At 40.6% G+C, this 23,947-nt stretch overlaps 3 protein-coding genes across 3 annotated transcripts; all 3 read left to right on the top strand.

Annotated features, from left to right (window-relative positions):
- Positions 1-101: 101 nt before the first annotated feature.
- dhx16 (DEAH (Asp-Glu-Ala-His) box polypeptide 16) lies at positions 102-16,142 on the top strand. The gene is made up of 21 exons (XM_042424531.1): positions 102-383; positions 1,222-1,424; positions 1,597-1,835; positions 2,715-2,883; positions 2,972-3,028; positions 3,158-3,412; positions 3,523-3,756; positions 3,906-4,097; positions 5,238-5,348; positions 5,637-5,752; positions 6,216-6,426; positions 7,511-7,609; positions 7,698-7,850; positions 9,237-9,377; positions 9,605-9,767; positions 9,889-10,007; positions 10,680-10,747; positions 11,041-11,203; positions 12,301-12,462; positions 14,782-14,955; positions 15,264-16,142. Exons 2-21 carry the CDS (start codon positions 1,227-1,229, stop codon positions 15,390-15,392), a joined length of 3,153 nt encoding a protein of 1,050 aa, XP_042280465.1. The 5' UTR covers positions 102-383; positions 1,222-1,226; the 3' UTR covers positions 15,393-16,142.
- Positions 16,143-18,373: 2,231 nt separating this feature from the next.
- Positions 18,374-19,369, top strand: rnf183 (ring finger protein 183). The gene has a single exon (XM_042425080.1). The coding sequence runs from the start codon at positions 18,393-18,395 to the stop codon at positions 19,347-19,349; it is 957 nt and encodes a 318-aa protein (XP_042281014.1). The 5' UTR covers positions 18,374-18,392; the 3' UTR covers positions 19,350-19,369.
- Positions 19,370-21,635: 2,266 nt separating this feature from the next.
- Positions 21,636-23,719, top strand: LOC121906125. The gene is made up of 2 exons (XM_042424808.1): positions 21,636-22,595; positions 22,703-23,719. The coding sequence occupies exons 1-2, from the start codon at positions 21,828-21,830 to the stop codon at positions 22,784-22,786; spliced, it is 852 nt and encodes a 283-aa protein (XP_042280742.1). The 5' UTR covers positions 21,636-21,827; the 3' UTR covers positions 22,787-23,719.
- Positions 23,720-23,947: the final 228 nt, after the last annotated feature.

Genomic DNA, 23,947 nt, shown 5'->3' with positions numbered 1-23,947 from the left:
ACAATGGAACAAGGCCGGGCCGATGATTGTTGTTGTTCTCCAGATGACCAAATGGGGGCAGTAAGCGCAGCCTCTGCCGCAGCTCGGCTCTTCTTCGATGATTTTTTTTATGACGCGTTTCCGCTTCCAAGTTAACGTGCGTTAAGCGAAGTTAGCAAAATATATTTTGATCGTTTTATTTATATGTGGTTTGTCATGAATGAAATCACAAATAGTTTAATATGGTCACGTTGGGACGCTCGTAACCTCTACGTGTTCTCACTGGGAGCTTATAAACAGTCAAAGTAAGCATCTTATTTGTAGCTGGAGTTAGCTTAGTTAGCTAGATCGAAGCCTGCGACTTCCACCATAACAACAACGTTGTTTCAGCATTTTGAAAAGCGGTAAGTGGAGATTAATGGGTTTTTTTGCCTAAAAGAAAGTTTAGTAACGCTTTGGATATATGTTCTTCGCACGCTTTCAGTCTAACGTAAGCCTCACTCTAAATATTAAGCAGAACAGCTCACAAGTGTACCATTTGAACTTGAATGTCTAAAGCTACGCACAGTGGCACAAATGAAGGCATTGCACGAAATGAACTTTTTGGCTCACTTGTCAACATCTCGCAGACTAACATTAACTCCATTATTATCCCAGAGGGGAAATTGGTTTGCAATATCTGCACAAAATTTAAAGTTGCTTCCCAGACATGTTTTAAGATATATAAAAAATACTCAGCCTGCAATAATAATTCTTGTCCAATATACTAGGAAAAAGCTCAGTTACTTGAATCTATGAATATGCAAAGATGTTTCCTACTTCACTGAAAAGTCCAAGTTCAGTGTTTGTGCACTGGAGGCTTCGCGTTTCCACATCACACTTGGCGTTGTGAAAGTGTTGAAGTTGTGTAAGTTGCATGCTGAACCATGACTGGTTCCAAACTAGCTGTGATTTCACAAATCATGCTCATAGATACATGCCTTAAACTCAGATTTAAGGTGAACACAGAGAAACTTTCCACTTTCAGCAGGTGGATGTGAAAACAGCTTTTTAGTGTCTAACTCTGCACAGTGAAGCACAAACATCCAATTAAAGGAACAAGAAGAAAAACACATTTACACAAGGGTAAAGGTAAATGAAAATACCATTGGATGCTTGGTTGTAGGCAGCAGGTTCTGTAACTATGTGGCTTATATCTACAGCTGGATGATAACTATGTTCTTGTGACTGCTTCCTGAACAGGCACCATGGCCAACCTAGAGCAGTGGGTGAATGACCGTCTCCACGATATCCTCGGGTTGAGTGACAGATATGTGTCTCAATTCATGATCGGGACTGCTCGGAAAGCATCGAGCTCTCAAGACTTTGTGACTCGTCTTCAGCAGACGGGCACGATTGACATTGACCAGAGTGTGATTGCCTTTGCGCAGGAACTCTTTGACAAGGTAAATTCTATAGTCATTCCTTGTTTGAACTTGCCACAACATATTTACATGAATTTTAAATGCCTTACACAAAACAGTAGTTGCTTGCATTTTCAGTAGGGGAGATGTCGGTGGGAATGAAACCTCTAACGATGCTACTGCAGTTACATCTTTTACCACTGTGTGTTTATAGATTCCTCGCAAGCAGGTTGTTGAAAAACCAGCCCGAGCGATAGAGCGGCAAGCCATCGAAATGGATAGGAAGAACCGTACGTACACCTTACTGGAGGACAGTGACAGTGACGGGGACGCTGTGAGAGACAAGCAGAAAGGGAAGAAGAAAAGCAAAGACAAGGACAGAGGAAACAAGAGGAAGCACATCAGGCAGAAGAAGGAGAGCGAGTCATCCAGTGAGGAGGAAGTGCCTAAAAGGTGATCCAGATATTTTTGTACCGGTTTCATTATGATTGTTTAGTTTTAGCTTACTTTTTAAATATAGGTTTGATGTTGTTGACATGCAGTTCTGTTTGAAAATTGTCAGAGTAGCTTGTCTTGTAGTATTTTTCTCCATTTTTATTCTGGGTGGGTGAACAAACACTGTTTAAAACGGAAAATTACACCCACCTTGTAAATACAGTAATTTGAATAGGCTAATCAAACACACCCTCTTAGGATATTGATCAATTAGAAGCAGCATTTTTGTATGACGTACTGTGTTAGTGTAGAAACAAGAGTAGAACTTTTGTAGCAGTGAAAATGAACATTTCTACTAAACAAGAAGACATAGTAGTTAAAAAAAAGGCACACTGAAGAAGAAACTTAACTTTTTTTCTGTAGGATACTGCTAAATGATATGTGGAATCTAGGAACTAAAAACCTTTTTGTAAAAAATACAAATTCTGTGCTAAATTACAAGATTGTATTTATTGTGCACTTTGTATTATAGAGTTAAACATTTTCTAACATTTTTCTTAGCCTTAATATGAGAACCCTAAAAACCAAAGATTGATCTCCAAGAATGGAGTTCCTACCTTTTAAATATTCATCACAGGTACCATTAAGTTAACTGATGGTACATTTAATGCTGTAGTACGTGATTTACCTGAAGCAGCGGTTGAGAGAACAGAAGTGTGGAAGTGCTAAACCATTCAAAGGCTCGTGAACTAGCAATAAAAATTTTAATTAATTCTAAAAGAGACAACGTCTAAACTAAAATGGGCATGATGTGCTCCCTTTTACTTGTTTCGGTTAAAACTCTGGCATCTGCATTTTGTACAAAAGCAGCGTTTTGATGCATTTTTCTGATATCAGGAGTAACTCAGACCATAAGTCTGTCATGAAAGAAGAGGAAGAGGAGGAGTGGGAGACGGAAGAGAGAGAGCGACTGCAGGATATCGAAGAAAGAGATGCGTTCGCTGAGCGAGTAAAACTGAGAGACAAAGACAAGACCCGCAACATCGCAGAGAGGACTGACAAAAAGGTTACAACACAGCTCATACGTTTTTTTTCAAAGATGACCCACTATGTGATGCAGGTAAACAACTTCCATGTTGTTTGTTTGTCTCCAGGCTTATGAGGAGGCTCAGAAGAGACTGAAGATGGCCGAAGAGGATCAGAAGAACATAGTGAGTGCTTGCTCTGAGTTATGTAGGGAAATAGAGACACATTCCTTTGATATTAAAAATCAGTTGCTTCAGTTAAGATTGTATAATAACGTTTTTTTTCATCCTCTGCCTTCCTTTCTCCCTTGCTAGTTGCCAGAGTTGAGGAAACGCTCTCGCTGGGATTATCTAAAGAAGAGAGAGGCAGAGAAGCTTGAGGACCTGGAGGCAGAAATCGCTGATGAGGAGTACCTTTTCACTACAGACGAGCTGACTGAGAGGGAGAGAAAGGAGTTGGATTACAAACGCACCCTTCGCGACCTAGCTAAAGATTACAAGAAGGCTGGTGCCAAGGAACATGAGGAGAGGAAGAACAGATATTATATGCCGGAAGAGAATAGAAGCAAGGTAGGACAGCATTCCTGTCTCTTTTTTTTGCTCTTTTTACTGCCTCCTCTGTCTGTTTCTCACTGTTTCTTTCTTCATCCTCTTCCCCTTTCTCCCTCCTCGCTGACCAGGAGGTGCCCCAGAGGGACCTGGAGCTGGAGGAAACTCCCATGGAGCTGGGAGGAGAGCAAGGCCGCTGGGAGGAGGAGAGGCTGAAGACAGCTTCCCTCAGCTTCGGGGCCAGAAAGGAGCGAGAGCAAGGGATGAGGCAGGAGCAGGAAAAGTACCAGCTGATCCTGGAGGAAGACGAGATGATCAACTTTGTCAGCACCGCCATTACCATGAAAGGAACTCGAACGGAACAGGTGGGGTTTATTTGGTACATTTTACTTCTTCATCATTATTTATGTCACAATTGAATCTTATTTTTGCTTATCCATTGAATATCACTCTGAAAAAGATCATCTAATTCTGAAAAAAAGCTGAAATGTAAGTGAACTCCTGTTGTGTTCAGGATCAGGAGGCTCCAGCACTTTCCCAGGCAGAGATGAAGAAGCAGTCCATGCAGGAGGTCCGACGCAGCTTGCCCATCTTCCCCTACAGAGAGGACCTGCTAGCTGCCATCCACGAGCACCAGATCCTGGTCATTGAGGGGGAGACAGGCTCCGGCAAGACCACCCAGATCCCACAGTACCTCCTGGAAGATGTGAGTACAGAATTGAATGACCCGGTATACTTGATATATCACATACAGAACCGTGACTAGTATGAGCATGACTCCCTAGTGACGAGGAGAAAGTAAACAAAATCCAAGTCAGTTGAAACAGCTTTACATCTCTCGGGATGATTTCTCCTCCAATCATTTATTTGGCTTGCAAGTGGACCTCACATAGAATCTCCTTTTTTCCTCAAACTTTACATGATCCTTTTGTAATTTTGATTATTGGTATTGGAAATCTGTAAGACTGAAAGCTACTATAATAGTTATTTGTCATAATAACAATGTATGAAAGGACAGTATGTAATGTGATGAACCTGCAGAGAATCATCAGCAGTTCCCTTCAGCTTTACAGAACTTCATTGTGAGTTTCAGCGTATTGTTTAGCTATCCGGCTGCTACTTTACTTCTTCCGGTTCACTCTCACTGCTCATTTTGGCTGCAGCAGGCAGCTGTTTTCAGAGAAAAAGCTCTAAAAACCCACTGTACACTACCTGCTAAGCATCAAACGGCAAACAGACACGGTTAGCTACTAGTTGGTGAACATAGTGGAGCATTTAGCAGCTAAAGAGCCAGATATTTTCCCTCAGGAGTTGATAGAAATAAAAAAACAGAACTAAAAGGAGAGTTAATATTGGACTTACTTTCACCAGGTGGATAGAAACACAACTCCAAATAAATGATAATGTTGCTCTGTAACTGCTGGATGTGGAACTGTTTGCTAACAAGTTCAGCATGTCAACCTAAAAGGTAAATATATCAATGTTGTGTTCACAACTTGTTTCTACTACCCCCAAGTGGCCAAAAATTCAGTTTTAATGCAGGTTTAAAGCTATATCTGAGCATGTGAAACTGAAACATACAACACTTAACGTTCCCTCTAGTTGCCATCGAGATCTGAGTAACCAGGATTTGGAGTTTCTGTAAAATCTTGCTGCTGTCGAGTTTTTGAAATGTCATTTTTCAATATCAAGCACAAAGGAAATTCTGATTCTCCCCACTGTTTAAGCATGGTGGCAGAACAGAACTAAATCATCTGCATGGCAAAATACCATCAGTGGTAACTGTGGAAAATGAATTTATGTGATTTGGCGGATCTGACCCTTAAACCTGTTATTCCTCTCTCAGGGATACACTAAAGGAGGCATGAAGATCGGATGTACGCAGCCTCGCAGAGTGGCAGCAATGTCGGTGGCTGCCAGAGTGGCACAGGAAATGAGCGTCAAGCTTGGTAATGAGGTGAGTTTGGCCCATTTTCACACTGGTATTGTGTCATTTCCACTTTATTACAAAAACAATATTGTTAATTTTAAGGCTGAATGATTCAATTTAAGATCTGAACAATAATTACAATAATGTTTTTGTGTGCTGAGGTTATTAAATATTTAACATCTTTTCTTGAATTCTTTATTGATCTCTGTGTATGTTATCCTTTTTTTTTCTCTTTTAAACATAAGTACTCTTAAAACTATTATTTGATGTGGTTAAAAATTCTTGATTCTTCATATTCACTATTGCTTCATCCAGGTGGGTTACAGTATCCGCTTTGAGGACTGCACATCAGAGAGAACGGTGCTCAAGTACATGACAGACGGCATGCTGCTCCGAGAGTTTCTCACAGAGCCTGACCTGGCCAGTTACAGGTAATACTTAGTGGAACCACTAACTGGAAGTTTCTCTTTAATTCATGCAGGTAAATTAAAAATAACCATTAAAATATTATCATGCCAATGCACTTATTGACTGACTTTTTTCATTCAAACATTAAAACATCAAAACACTGTGTCTAACCACTTCATTATCTTCGTGGGAGATTTGTGTTTCTTTATTTTTGTTCTTGCTCTTTGTGTTCTTGATCTCATCACGCTTTCATCCTCCAGTTTGATGTGTTTTGAATAATCTATACACTTTTACAATAATTCTCTCCCAGTGTCTAATTTTTTTCTAGCCATCACTTCCGTCTCTGCATGCTCTGTGTTTCTGTGATCAAGAAATGATAATGTTGCTGCTGATAGATTCACCACAGGACTAACTTTCACATATTAGTCTTGGAGTTTTACATTAACTTGACATTATTGCAATAGTCATTATCCTGTCTCCCTTTAGTGTGATCATCATAGATGAAGCCCACGAGCGAACGCTCCACACAGACATCCTGTTCGGCTTGATTAAGGACATCGCCAGGTTCAGATCAGACTTGAAGGTGCTGGTGGCCAGCGCCACTCTGGACACTGAGCGCTTCTCTTGCTTCTTTGACGACGCACCCGTCTTCAGGATCCCTGGCAGGAGATTCCCCGTCGATATCTTCTACACTAAAGTAGGAACTACTGTGTTGTACAGATCCATAATAAATCAAAGAATTAATTTATTCATACAAATTTGTTGCAAAATTAAGTGTTAAAATAAAACAGGTCATTCTGTATGCAGACATTTAATGTAAGTACTTGAAGGTTTATGGTTGCTGCTTGATGGAGAAAGGACAGGATTATAAAAGCAGTGTATGAGAAATTACAGAGCTCCTTCAAAAGAACACATCACTTCAAAATAATTCATTTTGTTCATCACTCATTTATACAAACTAGTATTGTTACAAAAAAGGAATAAACAATAACAGAAGCTGTAGTGAGCATAGACATCGTCCTTGAACTGGAGGACCTGGGTTTAAAGTCCACCATGCTCCAGGACACTGTTCTATAGAGGATACTGACCTTTGACCTATCAGCAGTCAGGGGGGAGCACGAGGCAAGACGAGTTTCTCTTTGGGTGTCAGTATGGTATCATCATTATTCATGTTTTAAGAGGAAGAATGAAAATCTGTATTATACACTATGTATGTCAAGGTTTTATGCTGCAACTAACAATTATTTTCATTATCAGTTAGTTGTCGATTATTTCTCTTTTTGTCTATAAAATGTCAGAAAATGGTAGAAAATGTCACTTTCTCTCAAGGTGACGTCCTTTTTCTTAAATAATTATCATTATATTATGATTATCAAAATAGTTGGTGATTAATTTTCTGTCTATCAATTAATGCAGCTCTAGTCAACTTAATTTACAGAGCGCATAACCACAAGTTTGTCTCAGAGGGCTTTACAATCTGTATGACATATGACAACCTCGGACTTTAGATAGGGAAAGAAGGATCTCCAGGAAAAAGGACGGAGATAAAACATTTTTAAACTTTTGTGTAGTGAGTTAAAATACTATTTTCCCAGTTCTTTAGACTTACAACTAAGTGTTTTTAGCTAAATGTTTACAAGATTGCTGGTTTAGCTAAGCTAAATAAATAAATAGCTAAACATTTTTTGCTCTCAAACAAGCCTCAAACGAGCACAGATAACCTCTACCCCTAAAATAAAACTTTTCTGTTGATGCGACTATCTGTATGTTGTGTTGTCAAGGCTCCTGAGGCAGACTACTTGGAGGCATGTGTGGTGTCAGTGCTACAGATCCACGTCACCCAGGCTCCTGGAGACGTTCTGGTCTTCCTCACTGGACAGGTATAGTAGTTTATATCAGGCATGGGATTCTTCAAGATTTTTGTCAAGAGGTTCAAAAATCCCAAATGTGTGTGTGTTTGTCTTGCAGGAAGAGATTGAGGCGTGTTGTGAGCTTCTCCAGGAAAGATGCAGGCGGCTTGGATCGAAGATCGCAGAGCTGCTGGTGCTGCCGATCTACGCCAACCTGCCGTCAGACATGCAGGCAAAGATCTTCAACCCTACTCCGCCCGGTGCCCGTAAGGTGAGACAAAGTCTTATTTCTGTGCAGAATACTTGGGAAAACTGCTATTGTTGACCATATATACACAACCACCCTGGAGGTTGCAGGGTTAATATTTCAACTTGGCAAACATGAAGTGGTCACTTGCATATGACAACAAAGCTTTCCTTCTTTCTGGCTTTGCTCCAGTGCAGTTCCTTCAAGTTTATTACTTTGAGAGACACAATAAAGACTTTAACTCTATGCTATCTGTTTACTGTATCAGTTGTGTCGTGAGCAAGAGCCTTTTCAGACTTACCCAGATTAAATGTCCATGCAATTACTCACCATTAGAGGCTGCTGTAGCACAATGAGACTGAATAGAGAGACTTACAGTATCCTAGTAACACTGTTTGACAGATTAAAGGAAGTCCCGATTTATTTCAGCCTGATGTATTTCCCATAAATGTGGCCATTGTTCGATGTGTCATGCTAACTTTGCACTCTCTGACTGTTTGCTCCAGCTGGACTCGGTCTTTTCTTCCAGTTTATTTTGTGGAGGTGAAACAGTCTCTATGCCAGCATTGATAAGCAAAAAATTATTTGTAAGAACAACACAGCTGGGATCACTCACATCTGTGGGCACGTGTAGATTTTCTGAGCCTGGCTTCAGGAGGTCCCACTCTGCAGCAGAAGTTTTTGTGTTCACTCAGCAGGGTACCGGACGTTGTCTTTCCTGACCGTCCTGTTGCCTTTCTGCCTCCATTCTTCGTTTTTTTCCTCTTCCATTTGTTTTAGCTCCTCTCTGTGGACTCCAGTTCGAATAAATATGGTTGGTCATTGAAGTGAACTGACTCACAATCATCCTTATATTAGTCCACTGGATAATCCGTCGTAGCGCTTTGTTTTCTAGTTTCATTACAGTCTAACCACGGTGAAAGTCAGCCTCATACATAACAGTAAACAAACCAGCGTGTGCGGATGAATATGTGGGTACGTAGGTTAGCCGGCAAGTTGCCCTGGATAATAATGTCTGCTACAAGCGGCTCGTTTCTGTGTTTGCTTTCCGTCTGACTCAGAGACAAACATTTGAAATGATTCACGTAAAAATCTATTTGGAAAGCTATAGGAGTCTCAGCTGTTTTCCCCCATGTACGTTGTTTTGTACAAGTTCTCATTACCATGAATCTCTATAATGGACAATGGCATAACCCATAGAGCCACAACAGCCACATTTATGAGAAACACATCAGGTTGAAGTAAACCACAACTTCCCTTTTTAATGCCTTGTTATGTAGTTTTTATCACATCTTTGATTCTGCTGTTTCACTGCTGGATTTAATCTTTGTTCTTCTTTGTTTGTGCAGTGCTTTATCTCTTACTCACTTTATCTCTTTGCACTCTGTGCTCTCTCACTATTAATCCAAGGTGGTGGTGGCTACGAATATAGCAGAAACCTCCCTGACCATAGATGGCATCATCTATGTCATTGACCCAGGCTTCTGCAAACAGAAGAGTTACAACGCCCGCACCGGCATGGAGTCACTCATCGTCACGCCCTGCTCTCGGGTAACTGCTCACTGGTCTTCTTAATGTTTAACAGGCAGCAAGTCAGTGTATCCAGAAGTGTAGTGACCACACATATTTTCAGAGCGCCATAATTCACCAACAGGTCGAGGCTAGAAGCTGTCATGTTGTATAAAGCCAGTTAACAGTTAGCCCTGAGTGTGCATTCTTAGCCTCTGCAGTGGTTTCAAACTGTTTTGCCCAACTCATGCTGCGTGTTTCTGTTTCAGGCTTCAGCCAACCAGAGAGCAGGCCGTGCAGGCAGAGTGGCTGCTGGGAAATGTTTCAGGCTTTACACAGCCTGGGCCTTTAAACATGAGATGGAAGAAACAACTGTGCCTGAGATCCAGAGGACCAACTTGGGGAATGTCGTCCTGCTGCTCAAGAGTTTAGGTGAGGAAGTCCTGTTTAACAGATTAGATGATGTCATTTCATACACTCAGTCAAAAAGGTGGAATAGAGTAGGTCACTCTTAGATGGTTGTGATTTCAGACTAATACTTATCTGCCTGCAGGCATCAATGACCTCATTCACTTTGACTTCATGGACCCACCTCCTCATGAGACTCTGGTTTTGGCGCTGGAGCAGCTCTATGCCCTTGGAGCACTCAACCACCTGGGAGAACTCACAAAGGTAGTTGGACAAACAGAAATACAATAATTCACATTTGAAAGTATAGTTTGAAGTAAACCTCCTCGTGATTTGTCAATTGCCAGTGGATCAATACGCTCCACGTATTTCACATATTTAACTTAGAGTTGCCGGAATCCAGATGTCTCTAAGAATCTTGTAGATGTTAAGTTATTATACAATCAAACACATACAAAAAGCAGTGGATTAATCATTCCACACACTCCATCCTCTTCACAATAGAGGGTCATAAGTAAACAGTGAAGCTTAAGTAATGCGAAGATGTTTTACATTCCTAACTTTAATCACAGGAAAGAGATACGTAATCCTTTTATTTGACAAGCATAATCTGTGTTCATCTTCACTTGGTTGGTCTGCATATTTGCATGAGGCACTGTGCATACCTGATGCTTCTGATGCTGTGACATGCCCTCCAGCGCCAAATTGTCACTCACTTCCTTGATTAAAAGTGCTGATAAACAGAAGAGATGACTCGTGGTATTTACAATTTAGGGCTGTGATTACTAAGCTAGTCTGGTTAATCTGTGATTATCAACAATGTATGACTAAGTTTGGCTGATCATTGCGAAGTAGTACACATGATTGTTTATTAAATGGATAAACTCTTATTCATGAATCATCACTTGGTGTTCTTGTTATTTTTTTGGGGTTCAGCTGGGTCGCAGGATGGCTGAGCTGCCGGTGGATCCCATGCTGAGCAAGATGATCCTGGCCTCTGAGCAGTAAGTCTCCATCCTGATACTAGCGTAAGCCTTCACTATGTGTGCATTCGATGAGCCGCATTACCAGCTGAATTACTGTATGAAGCATTTCATAGACCGTACGATGAATCGAGAGAAAACAACTGACAGATGAATCGAAAATGGAAATAATCTTTAGTTGCATTACATTACAGTGATCTAGTGTTTCCTTAATGGAACAGTCACTTTAGTTTATTTGCAGAAAGTATAATTCAGGCTTCATTCTCTATGTCACTCCATGTTTCATTTCATTTTTACATCTCTGCCTCCTTTAGGTACAAGTGTTCGGAGGAAGTGCTGTCCATAGCGGCCATGCTGTCGGTGAACAACTCTATTTTCTACCGGCCCAAAGACAAGGTGGTGCATGCTGACAACGCCAGGATGAACTTTGTGGTGCCGGGGGGAGACCACCTGGTGCTGCTCAATGTCTACACGCAGGTACCTGCATGGGGACAACAGATGAGCAACCGTTTGTGTATTATTAAAACATTCTCAGCTCTGAGTGACCAGTTAATGACCTGTGCAATCGAACGCAGTCTAATAAACTTGCAATAGATTCAGTCATTGTTAAGTTATATTATTGTAAGTTATATTTTTGTTGACATTGTGAGAGATGTTTATTGAACTCTACATACATTTTTTAGGCCGTTATAAGCAGAGATGCTGCTGTATTAAAATTTATTAAGAGATGTTGCTAATATTTTTTCACATGAATCCTTTTAATATAATGAAATACAACAACGCCCACCAACTATGACCTAAAAAATGACCATGTCTCTGACATAGTCTCAACACAAACTGAACATTATTATTATGAGGTAGGATTTGTTGCTCGGCTCACTGTGGTGAATTGCATTAGTGTTCATGTAACAGCCAACCACCATATTTCAGGTTTTCTGTGACCTGGTATGCAAATGCTTCGGTGTATGCACAGTAAAATCTGTGTTTGACATCTGTTTCTTTTCAGAGTAGACCTGCTCAACAGTGACATTTGAACTATAATAACCTGTAACTTATTTGCAAGGCTAATATTAAAAGGACAGGATGGATATCTTTAGGGCTGCAACTCACAATTATTTTTATTATTGATTAAACTGTTGATTATTTTCTCGATGAATCGATTAGTTGTTTGGTCTATTAAATGGTGAAAAATGTCTCTTTGTTTCCCAAAGCCCAAAGAGATGTTCTCAAATGCCTTCTTTTGTCTGGATGAACAGTCCATAACCCAAAGATACTTTGTTTATTACCACAGAAGACTAAATAAACCAGAACAGTTTTACATTTGAGGAACTGAAATCAGAGAATCTGGGCTCCCAAACAATTAATTGATTATAATAGTTGGCTGTTCATATTCTGTCAATTGATTAATCAACTAATCCTTGCAGCTCTAAATATTTTAATGGTGATATGAATGAATAATGACTTAAAAACTATTAATTTGCTGCATTTTGTCCAGATGAAATTCTTCTACAGATGCGGTTTATAGCTTACTTGGGTATTGTGCTAACTATGGTGTTCATGTCTTTGTGTCTCAGTGGGTGGAAAGTGGCTACTCTACACAGTGGTGCTATGAGAACTTCATCCAGTTCCGCTCCATGAGAAGAGCCCGGGACGTCAGGGACCAGCTAGAGGGTCTGATGGATCGCATTGAGGTGGAGGTGGTCAGCTCCCAGGGAGACAGCGTACCGATTCGCAAGGTCAGTGCTTAACTAGTCTATGTCTGTGGCCCAGTATGACCATAGCTACTGTTGGATTTGGCTATGCTGTTATTTAGACTGCAACCACTAGTCAACTAGTCGATTGACAGAAATTAACTGACAACTATTTTGATCGTCGATTAATCATTTAAGTAATTTTTTTTAAGCAAAAAATTCAAATATTTGATTTCTCCAGGTTCTCAGATGTACTGAGTGTAAGAATTAGCTGCATTTCTGGGTTTTTCATCATAGTAAATTGAATTTTTGGGAGTTTTGGACTTGGTTAGACAAAACAAGACATCTCTAGATGTTGCATTCTGCTTTAGGAAATGTTGATGGGCGTTTTCACTGTTCTCATGCTTTATAGACTAAACAATTAATTGATTGTGAAAAAATAAAAGCACTGAAGAGTTCAACCTGTGGCAGGGAAGACCCACTGAAAAATTAAAAAAGACACGGTGAAGATGAAATGAACATCACTTGCATTCAATGTTTTCTTTTTCTGTGATGACTGTACAGAATACTTTTAACAACCTCAGGGTAAAAACTGGTTCCAGGTAAACAACTCAAGATTAGTGACACATGTTTTGAACCATTTAGGCGGAGGGCAGGTCTCAAGATTCACTGAAGACCTCAAGACAAAAGGCTGCTCAATTTAGCTTGACAGGCTACTGTCAACATGAGCATAGGTGAAAGGTCAAGTGTTATTTTTCTCTTCAGCTGGGTGGATGCTGGTTGGCACAAAATGTTTTATCAACATACTGGGCTCTCAAAAAGAAGGTAGTTCTGAAAATGTAAACTGTGCTAGAAAACCTAAGCGGAAAACTGTTAATCACTGCAGAACAGAGGCTGTAAAAGAGCCTTCTGTTTGAGCTATCAGCCCTCTTATGTCAGGGTCCATGTGTATTGTAAACGCACCCCTAAACCACTTGAGATAAGCAAGGGCGTTTGTTTTATTTGTTGGGTTACACCTTTTCCCATTAGATACTGCCTTTGCCTGCGTCCAACAGCCACTAAATAGGTGAAAACAATCCCTTGATTTATTGAGTTATTATAAATGAAACCCTCAATAAACTGGCTTTATTAATGGTTGTATTTCGTGTTTTGAGCCAGGAGGCACTTGATTGGCTGCATGCTTACATGCAAACATAAACGTGATAAATTAGTTATTTTAAAATGTTAATTTAATATCAGGGGAAATGATAGACAGATGTAGATTTACTTTTCCCATGTACGTCACATGACGAGTGTGCGACAGATTTCTGTCAGCTGTATTTCGGTGTCATGTTGTCCTTATAAGTATTACTTTTGTGAACACACCCAGCACCAACGGGCCTAGATAAACAGGTGTGAACAGTTTATATCCATCTGTGGAAAGATGATTGGAAAAGCAGATCTGACTGTTAGGAGTGGTACTTGGATGGTATCTGTTTGGTAATCCTACATGAAACCTACCTTTGGGATGGGATTGAAACGGTACCTCAACTTTTTAATAAATTGTTATACTTCCATGTGAATTATCTGCTTTTTCTGCTTCTAGTGCCCTGCAGTAGTTCCCTTGAACAAGACACTTGTGCTCAATAATAATATGTTTCTGCTTTATCATTGTGTTTTATATACTTAGGAAGCCTATCAGTAAGATATCATCAGTTACTCTTACTGCTTTATGACTAATTTTTCATGGAAAAACAATTTGTGATGAAATGATCTTTAGTCTGACTCCACTCCTCCCTTACCCACCTTCTTTTCGAGTAAACAAGGTGCATTATTCATACTGTGTTGGACTTTAGCCCGTATGGACCAGCCATCATTATGTTGAGTCAACCATATACCTCATATACCTCTCTAATATTATATGAATCATTTCCTATGTGATTCTTTACAGATGTATTTCCTGGAGTTCAAAATGTATCCGCTGAAACTATGGCATTTTATTTTTCTTGGAATACATGTTTCAAAAACACCAAAACTGTTGGAGCGTCTGTTACTTGCCATGGTGGTTCAGCTCCATTTATGCAAGGGGCTTATTATTATCATTATTATTATTATCATTGTTATTATTATTACATATCAGACAATGAAACTCCCTGCCATGCAGTTGTCTATAAGGACTAAAAATAGGCCCTATTACCAGTATAATTGGGTTTTTATCCCACACATCCATTAATCTTTTGCTTTGCATGTTCTTGTATCGCTCTTTATGCTTGCGTTTCTCTTTGTCCTATAACGCTACTGTGGTCACGTTGATTTCTAGCCTGCATGGCGATAAATCGGTTGACTTATAAACCCCCTGTCCCCTCATTCTTGTCCCTCTCCCAGGCGGTGACAGCAGGATATTTTTATCACACGGCACGACTGAGTAAAGGCGGCTACAAGACAGTGAAGCACCAGCAGACGGTCTACGTCCATCCCAACAGCTCTCTGTTCGAGGAGCAGCCGCGCTGGCTGATCTACCACGAGCTGGTTTTCACCACCAAGGAGTTCATGAGACAGGTCTGCCTGCTCTCATGTGATACTTTTTCTAAATTTCTCTCTAATATTTGCAGTGTCAAGAGAATATAGGAAGTAATTGTATGTTTTTCAGAAGATAATCATCAAACAGAAAAAGTTGTGGTCATTGTTTAATCTGTGATAAACAATCACCTATTATTGAGTCCAATATAAAGGCTTCCTCAGAATAACTGCACGTCAGAATGATACAGCACATAATGAGGAAGTGTGACAAGTGGTTTTGTACAATATTTAACCTGCATCCCGCTCTGTGTTGACATATTTATCAATCTCTCTTCCCCCACACACAGGTGATTGAGATTGAGAGCGGCTGGCTGCTTGAAGTGGCTCCTCACTACTACAAGAGCAAAGAGCTGGAGGACAGCAGCAGCAAGAAGATGCCCCGCAAGCAGGGCAAAACAAAAGAGGAGCTGGGCTGAAGTGAATACCAACACTCACGGGACAGTTGGCAAAAATAAAAAAAGTACAGGGGTACACTCCGTCCTTCTCTCAGGGCAGGGTTAGAAGTAGGAGGAGAAATGACGTCGAAAGTTTTGAAATTGCATAAAAATAAAGAGGAAAAGTGTTGAAAATGTAGCTGTTTGGTACCAATTCAGCACATAAACAGCCACATGTCTCTAGTCTGTCTTTCACAATGTGAAAAATTGCTGTGAAAATGTTTCTGCTGTAGCTTGATATGGCATTTTTAACAGTGCCCACACAGCTATCAGCACTGAATTTCTACCAGATTTGACACAAGACATTCGGTAAATTGTGAATGACAGACATTCACAATGGGACAGACACATGGGTCGAGGAAGAAGTGGGTCACAAACACAAAGCGGCCGTGTCAGCTGAGTCACAACAAGGAAACATTAATGCTCTGAGTTTCCGGCATCAACAACAGCAGGGGTTTTTTTTTTAGCTCATTAATGAACGTGAGGCCCTTGGTTTATTTCGCAGGTGCTTTTGAGCGCTCACTGGACCGTTTGTTGACTTACCCTGAATAGAGGGCTTTGTCAAAATTCTTCATTTGTGAAAGCAGCACACTGTTAAATTGTGTAAATGGACCATTACTGAGAAGTCTCCACCGAGCTGTAAAGACTAATGTCCAAATCATGAGTTTGTGTGAGAGGCTGTCTACGTCGTTTGTTTTCATTTTTCTATGGCAATAAAGTTTTACAACCACATGTTTTTGCCCTGCATGGTTTCCTGAATAGATCTAATTTGTTTGGCAGCTCAATAATGAATCATGGCGTCAGCATTTACTACATTTCAATTTGCACCAGGTATTGTATTAATGTGCTACAAGTTATATTTAGATCTCCTCTTGTCATGCTGGTTAAGTTGCACTACAGAGGAACTCTGTGGGAATTTTTTTTTTTTTTTTTTTACAGAATTACTATTGGTGCATAAAAACATCCACTTCTCACAGAAACAAGCAGATGGGACATTTTTAACAGGTGTTTTTTTTCTAGTTAGGAATACCAGCAGTGTGTTCATTTTCAACTTGTAAGCCAATACAAAATATGTTATATAATATGCTTTACGCATCCTTCATAACAATACTGCAAGTCCCTGCAGGGGCCCTCATTCAGCACCTTCAGGGCGAGTTGTTTCACAAAGCAAACAAAACTCTGTTCTGTATGTTTTAACTGTTAATATTTAATGGGAAATATTTAAATGCATTCTGGCCGTAGCTGTAATCTCACTCGGGGTGTTTTCTTTGATATTCAAAATGCACACATGAGCAGTGAGTAAGTAAGATAGAGCAGTAAGAAGAGGTTGAGCTGCGTAGCTCTTCTTGTTTGGTTGGTATTCCCACTAAGTGACAAAAGAGTAGTGGAGGTATGACAGGTATGAGCTGCTGATATGCGCAGTGTTGACAGTACTGTACCCTTGTCTTCATATGCAGCCACAGTGGAATTTTCCTGACGGTCTCTATTGTTTTTCTTGATTCGTATCACACATACAGTCGCATAGAGCAAGAAAATATTCATGTGTATCTCTGCCATGTGACACATCATGACACTGGCACCATATCTGATACTGGACGCTCTGCTGAACTACAAAGGCTGAGCAACAGTTTGGTTCTCAAGGTGAACACAGTTAATCAAAAGAGTTCAGCTGTAATTACTTGCAGAGCTCACTCTAAGTAATACTTTGATACCAGTACGATATACAGTATATTCTGCTGTATGAGTGGAAAAACGTGAGAGTTATCTAAGTAAATGGCCTGATTATCTACATATTGCACACACAGAGACACACACACACACACACACACGCACTAAAAAAGCACTGGCTCACTGTAGCTGGTCCAACTGGTCTGACAAGGGAAGAGAAAGAGGGAGGGCGGGACGCAGCGAGACACAGTGGCAAGGAGGAGGGTCAAGAGGAGGCAGTGCTGTGTAACAATTAGAAAACAAGATATGAGAAGTAAGATACTAACAGAAGAGGATAACAGGAGCAGCAGAGAGACTAAAATCTGTCTCTCTAAACTAACTCTAAACTAAAACTTTTTTTTTAGCCATGAATTTCGGTGATGTGCAAGTTTTTACTCCACTTTGCTAGGATTATTTTCCTCGTCAGATCACCTCTGACAACGTGATACGACATTCATCTACCTCAGCAGGTCAGTGTGTGCGCACAAATTCTGCTCAATTATTTACTTTCTTGTTCTCTAACATCAGAAAAGCTGTTTTTTCTCTGCTGTGCATAGCTGGCAAACTCATAACTTTACTTGTTTTAACCCACCTACATTTTTAATTGACAGAAACTTGTAACTTAATCTAAAATTGCTGCAAATCTCACTGTGGATTTTCTAAAAATTTTTAAGAATTGAACAGCTGAAATGTTAATTGTGTGCTCACTGCTGGTTAAAAACCTAAGATTAATGATTGACTGTGTCAGTCAGACAGGTATGATGGAATGTTTGCTATGAAATTACAAAACAATGAAGCAGTGTCACAAACCCACATCACCTTTGTTTTAGTTTTACAGGTTTCAACCCATTAAAACTGTAGGATCATAAAATCCCCTTTAACTAAAACCTATTTAAAGCACTTCCAGTTCTGCAGTCCTCACTGCAGACATGTTTGCTGGTGACTTCAGTGCAGGAAAGCCTGTTAAACAAATAGAGCAGCTCATTATCACGCAAAAGTGCCACGTGCATGTTGAATAAATGAAAAAAATCAACAGACAGCATTTGAATACAATGTGTACAGTGTTTGATAGCGACATGTAAGGCATTATTGCTTCATCATCATGAAAGAGCAGTGGGGACTGTGCAGGTAAATTCCTCCACTCTATTTCCTGCTCTGCTAGTTGTTTGGAGCCAATAATCTTATCCCAGCTTTTAATTTTCCACAGTTGTTGTTGGGGAAACGCTGTTGATCAGAAACCAGCCTGAACTCTACCTCTAACATCATCACGGCAACATGAGCAACGACAGGGAGAGACGCAGGCCCGAAGGGAGCTGGAACCAGAGTCACGGTGACAGACAGGCCCCCAACGTCAAACCCAAACTCAGCGAGAAAGAGAGGAAGAAGGAGAAGCCAGCAAAAGTGAGGAGATCGAGGAGTATCGACTTGGAAAGGGTCGAAAGAGGGAGGAGAAGAGAACGAGACAGGCACCAGGGTGAGAGGAGCCAGCGTGGGAGGAGCGAGGAGGCCCGGAGACGAGACAGGAGAGAGGGAGAGAGCGATCAGAGGAAGGTGAAGCCGCCTGAAGATGATGTGGAGGATACTGAATGTGCTGTGTGCTTCTGCTCCTACGATAACATCTTTAAGACCCCAAAGCTGCTGGCGTGCGGGCACACCTTCTGTCTGGAGTGCCTCGCTCGCATCAATGTGACCTCTCCTGAGCTCAAGACCCTGTCCTGCCCAGTGTGCCGTGAACTGACCGAGCTCCCCCACGGCCAGGACCTGCCCCGACTGGGCAACAATCAGGACATCATAGGCAAACTCCCACCAGAGATGCACAGGGCACTGTCTATCCGCTTCAAGCGCAGCAAGGGCAAACTGCTCCTTAAGAATCCTCCTCCCAGCAGCCCGACCAAGTCTAACGTCCTCACCCTGCCTAAAAAGAAACAGGATGGCCAGGTGACTGCAGCTGGTGGCCTCCACTTGAGTGCAATGGAGCAGGGAATAGTCCCAACCACTGTGGTGGATGTAGGCAGGCCTCCAAACAGGGTCAGAGGTCGCCTGCGCAGGTTGTTCCGCTCGGACCAGTGCTACTACACCGTGGTGGCGTCCATCATCACCATCACTGTGGCGCTCATGCTGGTGGGGATTCTGGCTTTTGTGATCATACCGAATGTGATCATTCACCGGAGACCTGGTCATCAAGGGAACGGTACATCATTTGTCAACCCAGAAAATGGGAACACACCCTAAAGGGGCAGGGGGAGGATGAGCTGTAGAAATGAGACTAAAGTGGAGGGAGAGAATATCACACATAACTTGTGATTCTCAGTGATCCTTATGCCTCTTTTTCCCCTTTGTGAGCTATACAGAAAGTAACGGTGGTGGCAAAACTAAGCACTGGGACACAGTCAAGCTGCTTCACATGCAGCGAGGTGAAGAAATGAAGGAAAACAGGGACAGCAACATTTTTTTAAAACAAAGAAAGACAGGCTCAAAGTTGCACACGAAGAAAACAGGGCAAACGTTTTTTTTTTTGTTTTGTTTTGTTTTTATGTTCTTTTCTGAACATGTTTGTGATTACTGTGAAAGCCAAGGAAACTGTCCAACATGATTAATAAGCTGTAAATGTTGAAATAATGCACTAAACTCTGTGATGAAAAGTCTTGCTTTGTTTTGTTCGTGCCAGGCTGATATCAGTATCCAAGTTCAGGGTTTCTATAGATTCTTATCCATGTTGTATATAGTCCGCCTCATTGTACATAGCTATAGATGATGTATATATTTGTAAGTATTTACTCTTTTCCCTCATAAGGATGGTCGTTATGTAACCATTAAATAAAGCATTTTTGAGACACTTAAAGCTCATTGCACAGACAAATCTCTTAAATGTCACTTTTTTAAAGGTAGCCAAGAGTTATTTTTAAATTAAACAACGGTACATGTGTTTTTAACTGCTCTGAATTCTTAATTTCCCTTCAGATTTTACTTATTATTGTTTATTGATTATTATATGTCTGATAACAATGGGGAATTCCTGTCTTTTTCCTTGATGCTTGACCTCTGCTGTGTTAAAACACTTTTTTTTTTGTTGCCTGTTGCCTTTTGGAAACCTGCATGTCTTCTTTAGACACCTGATCCCCTCTAGTGGTGTAAACACACCAGTTAACAGGGTGGCTTGGATACTGAGTTTCCTCTCTGCTTTGAGGCTGACAAACCTGTTCAGCAGCACGTAGTGTCTTTACCTTCATGCCACTTTTTTTTCTGTCTTTTTCGGGGATGTCAGCTGTCAGTATTGACAAAGGGATAAGATAAGTGATCACTTGAAACAACTTTGGAGCGCTGGTGGACAAAACAGATGGTTCTGTTAACAATCACAGAAGTCCTCAACAAACACTGGAGGAATGACAGAAGAGAAAATGAGCTCTATTCATTTTAATGTTGCTGACCTGAATGGGGATCAGTCTGTCTGTCCTCCAGACTTTTAGCCTATCTGAGTGTTCAGTAGCTGTCTTCAGATAAATGTAACATAAAATGAAAAACAGCAAGGATACATTTTACTTTTAATGTTGAATAAAAAAGTAAGGTACATATACATTGCAATAACTTGTATCAAATCCATCTGAAAAACTGACCAACTGACAAAATGATTACACTTGCAACCCCCCTACCCCAAAGTTAGTGAGAGAAAGTATAAATGTACTGTACTTAAGTACATTTTTTAAGTACTTGCACTTTACTTGAGTATTTCCAATTCCAGACTACAAGAGTATCATCAAAACGCACTTTAAGTATTAAAAGTAAAATTACTTGTTCCTCAGAAAAAAAATGCCCCTGTGAATGTTATATTATTGTAAATAACAAGATTGTTAATACTTATTTATCGATGCATAAACAACATTTTACTGCCGTAGCTGGTCCAGGTGGAACTACTTTTAACTACTTTGTACAGTTTGGTAGTTTAACTTTTCTCTGATCTTTGCTTTCTTGTGACATGTTGGAGAGTTTTACCTCTTTGGGCCTCTAACTGTTATTTAAATGAAACCATCTGAGGCAGAAACACTAACTCAGACATCTGAAAGGTGATCACTCAGAACAACTTTGTATTGATTTGCAGTGACCCTTCCTTCTGAGGGGACAAGTGTACCTAAACCATGCCAGCAAAATGCCCCCCCACAGCATAACAGAGCCACCAGATCCCCTCACTGTAGGGGTCAAGCATTCACACCTGTACAGGTTTTTCCTTTAAATTGTCACCCCTCTGTAGAAAGTAGCAGAAATAGAAATATGCAAATAGAATGCCTCAAAACTGTACTTAAGTACAATACTTGAGTAAATGTACTTTGTTGTGTGTTTACAAAGTAGTTTAAATTAACTCCACATCAAAGAGTACTATATAGCAGGCCTGATATAGTATAGAAGCCCACTACTATAATAGTATACTATTAGGCTCTAACACTATGAGAGTATTTTTTACAGTGTGATTTTTCTGGGGTACTTTTACTACAGCCCTGCCTAAAGACACACCCACCTGAGCCCCCCTCCGGGACTGTAGGGGCAAATATGGTTGGGTGGACCAGACCAGAAAAGACCCCCCCTTCTGTGATACACTACTTACGCAAATGAAACTTTACACGTTATGTGACCGCCGGGAGAGGCTGAACACTATAGAAAACCAAAAGGAGAAATTCCCAAAACAGAAACGGTTTGTTGTGGACATTATCGACCACTATGGCTTCCACTCCCTCCGCCTCAGCCTTGACTGCTGTTCTCCGGTGTCGGGGAAATATCTGGACCAGGAATCCGCCGACCAAGCGGCCTGCCACCTCTGCGTATAGCCTCGGACTGGCCGGCGGGACGGTGCGCGACTCGCCAGCTGAGCGCCCCCGGTCACAACAGGCACCAACGTGGGAGGCTCTTCTCCAAGGAGAGCGTGTTGTGGTGGGAAGAGGACTTGCTGTAACATATAATTCGTCCCGGGTGGATGAGAAAATGTTGAGAGAGAAAGGTTCAAGGGAGAAAAATAAATTATGTTATCCAAAACTTTCGCGATCAAGAGCGCATGCCCCAAGGGACGCGTACTCAGCTGCGTCTGGTGCCCAAAACGCGCTGGTACGTCAGCTGGCGCTCAAACTGATATCTAACCTGCCTGGAACAGATACATGCTCTCAAATAATTCAGATGATTAAATATGACAAATATGCTGCGCATATCTATAAAATAGTATTTGTTCAGGAGACCATTGAATTCCCAACTGGCATTTTGAAAGTGTCCATAACTCCCTCATGTTTGATGGAAAATTCAAAACAAATACCCTCTTTCGTGTTAACTGGCTGGTCAACACTGAAGACCACCTGCTTGTCTTTGACTGCTCTTGTGTCAGAAATTATATTTTGCAAGCTGGCGGTGTTGTGTAGGTCCAGCAGCAGCCCTGATAGTGCGCCACAGCATCTGCTGAGCCAACAGGATGCGAAAAACATCAAATATGACGCCGTGCAGGTGAGCGTTAAAGCTGTTTAATTGATTTGATTTAAGATAAAGAAAACAAGAGAAAAGCTCATTTTGGTTTATCACTCAATTTATTCTCTTTGTCTCTTCTCTTTCAGGCAAATGGACAAAACCACAGTCCCACAGACCTCAACTCCTCCAAGGACTCTGCACAAAAGATCACAGAGGACAGACCTGACTGAGAGAGTCCAAGGCCTCAGCACCAAAAATACACACTGTGATCCAACTTATTTATTGACTTTTACTTTTCTTTCACAATACACAACGCACATTTGGACTTTAACCCCGTGATGTAAGAAAACAACAGGCTGTTTTTAGAGCACTTTTAGCTCTACTTTAGGAAAAGTACTGCAACAAGAAAAACCTGTGAAACAGCATTGTCTGTAGTCCTATTCTAGGCTTCCTGGTGGGTAGTAAAATATTGGCAATGCGTTTTTTCTTTGAGCTTAGCTTGTATGTTTTGCACAAAAGCCTTTTTTTTTGCAAAGATTGTGGAATAAAAGGTATATTTCCCTTTGGAATGGAGTAAAAGTAAATCTCACAAAATGGGAATATTAAAATCAATGCTGAGTACCTCAAAACTGTATAAATGTGATGGGCTGACTGAGAAATTGTTCTTATTTTTCCACTTGTGTTTTTGTAGATGGTTACTTGATATTTCACTGTGAAATATAATAAACTAAAAGTACAGAGCCTCACAGATATTCAGTGTAAGGTCACTCGCATAGCCTATTTTTAGTCTACTTTCCACCCCCCTGTGTGAAGGATGTGTTATAAGGCATGAAAGTCATGACTGCTATCACTGAAATACATGGTGGAAGAAGTCATTCAAATCCTTTACTTAAGTAAACACAGTAGTGGAAAGTAACTAAGCATATTCACTCAAGTACTGTACTTAAGAACAGTTGTAAGGCACTTGTACTACTTCAGATAGTAAAATACCAAACATCTTTGACTTCTGTCCTTATCAGTCCTTCATTGAAACAGTACACATTTGCCTTTCTCTTGAGATGGAAGATTCAAATTACATTCACCTCTCTGCAGCTCAAGTGGAAAAAAGAGTTTGTATTGTTCAATGGTGGAAAGTAACTAAGTACATTTACTCAAGTACTGTACTTAAGTACAATTTTAGGTACTTGAGTATTTCAATCGTAGAATTCTCTATTCACTCCACTACATTTCAGAGGTAAGTATTGTACGTTCTACGCCACTACATCTATTTGACAGCTTTAGTTACTTTTCAGATGGAGATTTGACATTATGGATAATATAACAAGCTTTTAAAATACAACACATTGTTAAAGATGAAACCAGTGGTTTCCAACCTTTTTGGCTTTTGACGT

The sequence above is a fragment of the Thunnus maccoyii genome, chromosome 10 (assembly GCF_910596095.1).
Source record: "Thunnus maccoyii chromosome 10, fThuMac1.1, whole genome shotgun sequence".
NCBI lineage: Eukaryota > Metazoa > Chordata > Actinopteri > Scombriformes > Scombridae > Thunnus > Thunnus maccoyii.
The sequence above is the reverse complement of the archived record's forward strand: the minus strand, read 5'-3'. Positions and strand labels throughout refer to the sequence as shown.